The 7,785-nt window shown below is 42.3% G+C and overlaps 2 protein-coding genes across 2 annotated transcripts; both read right to left on the bottom strand.

Annotated features, from left to right (window-relative positions):
• Positions 1 to 1,894: 1,894 nt before the first annotated feature.
• Positions 1,895 to 2,296, bottom strand: LOC120067661 (uncharacterized mitochondrial protein AtMg00860-like). The gene has a single exon (XM_039019200.1). The coding sequence runs from the start codon at positions 2,294 to 2,296 to the stop codon at positions 1,895 to 1,897; it is 402 nt and encodes a 133-aa protein (XP_038875128.1).
• Positions 2,297 to 3,294: 998 nt separating this feature from the next.
• On the bottom strand, positions 3,295 to 4,185 carry LOC120067659. Its single transcript, XM_039019198.1, has one exon. The coding sequence runs from the start codon at positions 4,183 to 4,185 to the stop codon at positions 3,295 to 3,297; it is 891 nt and encodes a 296-aa protein (XP_038875126.1).
• Between the last annotated feature and the right edge of the window lie 3,600 nt (positions 4,186 to 7,785).

Genomic DNA, 7,785 nt, shown 5'->3' with positions numbered 1-7,785 from the left:
ATTATCTTCACAAGAATTAGAGTGACAAGTCCCTGTTTCGACCTCGAATATTCTGAGAAACTTGTGTTTTGCGTTATACTTGGCATGAGCGCAAGAAAACTTGTGATAGGAATGTCGTGGTCATTGCATATTAGTTTAAGCGCTCTTCAATCCGACGCATGACCTCAGACACATGGGTGAAAATGCATAAGTGTCTATTTTTGTAGCTATTGCATACAAACGCATGCGCTGAGCCAGGTGATCGTAAAGACAAATGCATGAGCTAAGCATCATAACGGTATCACATGCGTCAACGCATGGAAATTGCGGTAATCAATGCGTCTAACGCATGGGGAATTGCAGTGACAAATGGAGATTGCGGCCACGAGTGATACCATAATAGAAGATTGGGATATAAACGCGTTGATAACTTCAGCTAAATTAAGCTCGGACGCAATACCTTGGAGTATCAACAAGATAAGAGCAATGTGACAATGATCTCTGCTTCGTTTGAGGCAATGAAAAGAAAAATAAAAAGAAGTTTAATGGATGTACACACGCGGCTATTTAACTTATAGACAAGCAATGCAACATCCCATAGACAGGGGTTGCTACAGCCTTTCACCAAGCAAAGAGGATTAATTCACTATACTCGCATAACACACACCTCTCGGTGGGTTTCTTCATGCGTCCTATCTTTAGGTTGCACGAATAACATGTGATTATCTTTGATAACTAAACGCTGAAGATAAACTATGATAGAGATGAAGAAGATGAAGAAGACGACAATGAAAGAGTTAAGATTTGCATTTATCACAAATTCTCTTAATACCTTAAGCTAGAATGTAATACAACATAGAGATTAGAAGAGAAAGGAAGGACTCTGCATTAAGGTTGCCAGTGGTGTCATGGTTGAATGGTGGAGATGTCTCTCTCGAGCTCTATCTCCAGTGAATGCTCCGATCGTCACTCGGTCTGGGTTGTAGAGATGAAGAATTCTCACTAAAATTCTCTTTCAAGCTCTCATCTGTGATCACAAACCTCTGCCTTGAGGCAGAAATTTGGATGTCTTATAGAGTTTAGACGCCAACAGCTATAATGATGACAGTATAGCTCACTGCTACTTTTATCGCGGTATGAGCATTGTCACATCGCCTTATCTTGTTGATACTCCCAAGGTAGGCATCCTAGCTTAATTTAGCTGAAGTTATCAATGCGTTCTACCCATCGCAATCTTCTATTATGGCTATCACTCCGTGGCTACAATCTCCATTTGGTCACTACAATTTCCATGCATTAGACGCATGTGATTACTGCAACTTTCATGCGTTGGATGCATGTGATTACCATCTACGATTGCTTAGCTCATGTGTTTGTCTTTGCGATCACCTGGCTTCAGCGCATGCAGTTGTCTGTGATAGCTACAAAAATACACTTTGGCATGGAGTAACGCATAATATTGGGGTCAGTGAGGATTTAGGTGCTAATTGACGCAAAACTCAATTTTTCGCAAATTCTAAATAAAAGGCTTATAATAACTAGCATTTCTGCCAGTTATTAGGGAATCTCTCTTCAATCTCTTTCTGTCTCTTCTGAACCTCACAATTTTCTAAACGTGATAAATGATCTGTGACTTGGTTCTCAGTGCCCTTCTGGTCTTTGATTTCTAGGTCAAATTCTTGCAGGAGTAGTACCCACCTAATCAGTCTTGGTTTTGTGTCCTTTTTTGTTATGAGGTATTTGATCGTAGAGTGATCTGTATACACCACCACATACGATCAGGTACTATTGAAATTTCTCCAGGGAAAACACCACTGCGAGCATTTCTTTTTCTGTGGTTGTACAATTTTCTTGCGAATCATTTAATGTCTTACTGGCATAATATATAGGATGCAAAACTCTGTTTTTCGCTGGCTTAAGATTGCGCCCACTGCATATCCACTTCGTCGCACATCAGTGCAAATGGTTGCGTCCAGTCGGGCGTAACCAGAATTGGTACGGTGATAAGTGCATTTCTCAGCGTGTGGAACGCTTCAGCGTATGCATCATTAAATTCATATTTGCGATCAATCTCGAGGAGCGCACTTAGGGGTCTTGCGATTTGAGAAAAGTTGTGGATGAATCTTCGATAGATCCCCGCATGTCCCAGAAAACTCCTAAGTTTTTTCACATTTACTGGTGTTGGTAACTTGGCAATTGCGTCATTGCTTGATCCACTTCCAATCCTACCTTCGATATCTTGTGACCCAACACTATTCCTTCTTCTACCATAAAATGGCATTTCTCCCAGTTCAAAACCAAATTTGTTTCTACGCATCTCTTCAAAAATGTTTCCAAATTTGATAAACAAGATTCATAGGTGTTGCCAAAAGTCGAAAAGTCATCCATGAACACCTTGACTGACTCTTCTAGGAAATCTGAAAAAATCGCCATCATACAACTTTGGAAGGTGCCTGGTGCGTTGCAAAGTCCAAATGGCATGTGGCGGAATGCAAATGTGCTGAATGGGCATGTGAACGTTGTCTTGTCTTGATCTTCCGGTGCAATCGCAATCTAGTTGTACCTTGAATAGTCATCAAGAAAGCAAAAGAATTCATTCCCTACAAGCCAATCCAACATTTGATCAATAAACGGTACTGGAAAATGGTCCTTCTTTGTGGCCAAATTCAGTTTGCAATAATTCATGCATATCCTCCACCCCGTAGTTGTTCTGGTTGGAATTAATTCATTCTTGCTGTTGGTGACGACGGTTATACCCCCTTTCTTTGGAACGCACTACACTGGGCATACCCAGCTGCTATCAGATATGGGGTAAATGACACCTGTATCAAACCATTTCACAATTTCTTTCTTGACAACCTCCCTCATGGCAGGGTTTAGACGGCACTGCCTCTCTACGAATTCGGTTTTTCCCTTTTCAAGACGAATCTTGTGCATGCATTACAAGGGACTGATCCCTCGAATGTCTGCTAAGGTCCATCCCAAAGCTTTAGCGTATTTCTAGAGGATCTGAATAAGTGCTTCCTCATTTTCTTTGCTCAGCGAGGCAGAGATTATGACTGGTAGAGTGTCGTTACCTCTTAAGTAAACGTATTTGAGGTGCACTAGTAGCGCCTTCAACTCCAACACAGGTGGTTCTTCCAAGGATGGCTTAGTTCATTGTGTTAATCATTCAGATAACTTTATCGATTCAAAATCTTGGTCAGATTGTATTGTGGCACAACTCTCCTCTAGCATTGCGCCAACCTCAAAGTTTTCTTCTTCCGTTGCTTCCTGTAACTTGTGCCATTGTTCTTCCCGTAGTTCTCCAAGATACTAGCAGTTTTCCATATCATTTAGGTATTTCAACGTATTGAGAACGTTAAACTTCACATGCTGATTGTCGACCCTTATAGTGAGCTCTCCTTTTTGTACGTCGATCAGCGTGCGCCCCGTTACAAGAAACGGGCAACCCAATATGATCGGCACCTCAGTGTCAGCTTCGTAGTCTAGTATAATGAAGTCAACTGGAAAGATGAATTTCTCCACTTGCACAAGCACATCCTCTATCTTGCCCTCTGGATGCGTTATTGACCTATCAGCCAACTGCAACGTGACTGTGGTAGGCCTTGCGTTGCCAATGTTTAACTTCTTGAAGATTGATAAGGGCATCGGGTTGATACTTGCCCCTAAGTCACAGAGCGCATTTTCGACTTCTTTCCCCCCGATTGAGCATGGCAATGTGAAGCTCCCCAAATCTTTCATTTTCTTGGGGATATTGTTCTGGAAGAGTGCACTACACTCGTATGTTAGTGCAACGGTTTCATTTTCCCCGATCTTTCTCTTATTGGCGAATATATCTTTGAGGAATTTCACATAGCTGGGCATTTGTTCCAACGATTCTACTAGGGGAATGTTGATATGTAGCTGTCGTAGAACATCCAGAAACCTCTTGAATTGCTTACTATCGTCTTTCTTTTTCAACCTAGATGGGAATGTTGGAGGATCCCGCCGTACTTCTTGATCAATTGACTGTTCTTTGAGGTCCCTCACTTCCTGTGTTCTTGGGGCTGGAGTTTGCGATGAATTTGGTTCTGGGTTCAGTGAAGATTCATTCTGCATAGTGGTAGTTGCTTCCAAACTGGTGGTTCTGATGTTCGTAATCGAGTGGTCATTGTTGGTGATTGTTTCTTCTGATCGTCCTACTGATTCTAGTACTATTGACATGAGAACCGCCTTTCTACCGCTTCTCAATGTCACCGCTCGACATTGTTCTTTCCCACTAGATCTGGGCACTTCTGTGCTACTGGGTAGTGTACCAGGTGTTCTGTTTTTAAGTTTGGTCGCAAGCTGCCCGACCTACACTTCCAAATTCCTGATGGAAGATGCTTGCGATTGCATGATTGCATCGTTCTTTTCTATGTATTATTTGAGCAGTGCTTTCAAGGACGATGAATTGGATGAGGTGTTAGATGAAGAGGGTTGGTTGTGCGGTTTCCTATTCTGATAATTACTCTGGCCTTGACCATAGTGGTGAAAACCTGGAGGATTTCCTCTATTCCTGGAATGATTGGTCTGCATATTTCTCTGGCCTCCCTGGTCGTTGTTCCCTCCCCAACTGAAGTTGGGATGATTCCTCCAACCTGGGTTATATGTGTTGCTAAAGGGGTTGTTATGGATAGAATATACTGATTGTTAGTTTGACAGGCAGACTTCCATTGAATGACCCTCTCCGCATTGTATNTGTTATGGATAGAATATACTGATTGTTAGTTTGACAGGCAGACTTCCATTGAATGACCCTCTCCGCATTGTATACAACTTACTGTTGCCACTTGCGTCAGCGCATTGGCTTGCGCTGCACTCTAAGAGAGAGTTCCTTGATTTATAGCCATGGTTTGGAGAATTGAGGCATCTCGGGGCCAGCGTGGTCATTGTATCCACTGGTACAATGGCGCTATCTATTTTCCTTCGTTCTGTGCCTCTCCCTCCATATCCGTCATCAACCCAGTCATCTGTATTTCACGAGATGTGATCTAGGATGACTTTTGCTTCAGTATACGTTCTATCCATAAACCTTCCTACCGCGGAGGCGTCTGCAACTGCTTGCATTACTCTGTTCAGGCCATTGTAAAAAGTTTCCATGAAGACACAATCAGGAATCCTAATATGCGGACAGTTCTTCACCAATCGTCGAAAGCGCGCCCATGCAGTGCTCAGAGTTTCATTTTCTGTTTGGTCAAAATTTAACACTTCCCGCCGTCTTCTTGCATTGACGGCGGGAGGGAAGAACTTCTTCATGAACCTTTCAACCAACTGATCCCAAGAATTTATCTCATTTGGCTCCAACGAATGAGCCCACCTCTTTGCTTCCTCTCTAAGTGTGTACGGAAAAAGATAGAGTTTGATGCCTTCGGGAGTCACGTCAATAATGGAGAATGTATTGCACATCTCGACAAAACTGGTTAGATGTGCATGCGGGTCCTCTCCTTGCAAACCTCAAAATTGACCCAAATTCTGAATCATCTGGAGCATGATAGGCTTAATTTCGAATCTGGCGTTCTCCTCTATTGTAAGCCTTGCGATACCCGATGAGAAATCGTATAAATTAGGTGCCGCATAGTTCCTCATAGGAATGTTGTGGTCAGCAGCCAGAAAGACTGGGTCTTACGACGGCCGATTCATTCCCTGATTCCTTTCTGGCCTCTCATTGTTGTTCGCCATATTTCTTCTATGCCTAGTACGGGTTTGGCGTGCTCTTTTGCGAAAGGTTCTCTCGATTTCTGGGTTGGCGTTGAATTCTGGATCCATTCTAGTACTCATGCACCATTAGCTGCTCTTCGCTTAAGCACACTGTACTCCAGAAATCTGTCCTACACAATATCATAAAAATATTTAGCACTAAAATTGCCACTCCTCGGCAACGGTGTCAAAAACTTGTTCGCTTGTCAATTGTGCTGGATGTAATTCCACCACAAAGACTGATGATATGTATGATATGTGTTGCATTGTCTTAATCACGCTTCTAGATATTATATGTGATACTACGCTTTAAAATAATGTATGTGATGCTGCTGAGATGCGTTCGTAGTATGCATTCATGTAGTATATGCGTGTCATAAGTTTTCTTGCGTTGGAACTAAGTATAATTCCATCGCAAGTTTCTCAGAGTGATCTGAGGTTGAACATAGGGATTGCAATGCTAGATACGATATTGATGTGATACATGCGACGTAAATCAATATAATAATGTGTTGTGTTTGAAAAGTAAAATGCGGCGACAACCAAATAAATAAACATATAAATGAATAAATGTGAAGTTGTGCAAGTGTATGAGGGAATGCGATGGCAAGTCTTGTGAAAGGTATCAGAATGAGAACGGGTTGGGGGAAAGGACATTGCAAGTTTATGAATCCTATTGAGGATGCAACTAAGGTTCCGCCTTCCTTTGGCTTACACCTCTCAGTGAGCGGTCGCGTTCCCATATCTCTATGGTGAACAGGGATGTACATTGCGAACACAAGGTTGTTTCCATCTCTGGAAATACTTCTTGCTTTAGTTAACACATTCTATCAACCTTCTTTTGAGAGGTGGATTAAGATCTTCACTTCTGCTTTCACAGGTGAAGATTTCGTTGAGCATGCGTTAGCTAAACTTAGTTGACTTCTTCAACATGGATTAACTTACTCACTTAATCATTCCCCCTTACCTTGGAGGATTAGTTACACATGGTGAGAGAAATGGAAGATGAATGTATGGTGGTGAACAGAGAGATGAAGACGAATATGATAATGATATTACGGATAAAGATAAAGCATTTGTTACAGATAGATGAATGAAAGATCAGAACTGAATAACAGCTGATGAACAGAAAGTAAGAACAAATGAGGACAGCATCTCAATGTCTTGACACGGATCCCAATCGGAGTTGTTTTGCTTGTCGGCATATAGGAGGAGTGAGGTGGAGGACTTCCTTCTCAAGATAGTTCCCTAGGTAGAAATGACTCTTACACAGAGCTTCTCTTTGGGATTGTGAATGAATTTCTGGCTCCTGAGACTTCCTTTCAGACTTGTCTCATCTATCTCCCGGACTCTCTATGAATGTCTCTTCAGACCAGCCTCCTTTCTTTGGTGTTGATGTAGCTATTTATAGACTTTAGCACCTCCTTTGTCAATGGTCCCGCTTTGAAAAGTTACTTTTTCTGTCGAGGCTTGATGGAAACGTCCGCTCTCTCCACATTCAATTTGTCAGATCGTACAACAGAAAAGCTGTACAATTTCAGAAATCCCCGCGAATGCGTCGCTCTTTTTATCCATGATTGATCGTCGCATGCGGTGTGAATGCGTTGCTCTTTTTGTCCACGATTAATCATCGCATGCACCACGAATGCGTTACTCTTTTTGTCCTCGGGTGATCATCGCATGGGGTGATACCTGTTTCCTGCAAAACAAAGACTTCGACATCCCTTTTTGCCATCGCAATGGGGTCAGCGGGTGTGCTTCTTGAAGGAAATTGGAACGATGATTTTCGTGAGCAGCGAAAGCAAGACAATTCCAAATTACAATCATGAATCAACAATAAATTTATAGTCGACTTCAATACAAGTGGATATGCAAATATATAGAGTAATTATGGCATGAACAATAAATGTACAAAGAGACAAACTTTATACGAACATCGGCAGAAGCGTCTCCACGCTCTGATGCACACTCTGATCGATCATAGCAACCACGAGCACCCGATCTACATGACAGCAACACCGTACGAACACAGCACGAACACTTCGCGCTCGTCCTCAACGATCTCCTCGGTCATGATCTCCTCCG

This window comes from Benincasa hispida, chromosome 12, assembly GCF_009727055.1.
Source record: "Benincasa hispida cultivar B227 chromosome 12, ASM972705v1, whole genome shotgun sequence".
NCBI lineage: Eukaryota > Viridiplantae > Streptophyta > Magnoliopsida > Cucurbitales > Cucurbitaceae > Benincasa > Benincasa hispida.
This window is presented reverse-complemented; position numbering and strand designations above follow the sequence as displayed.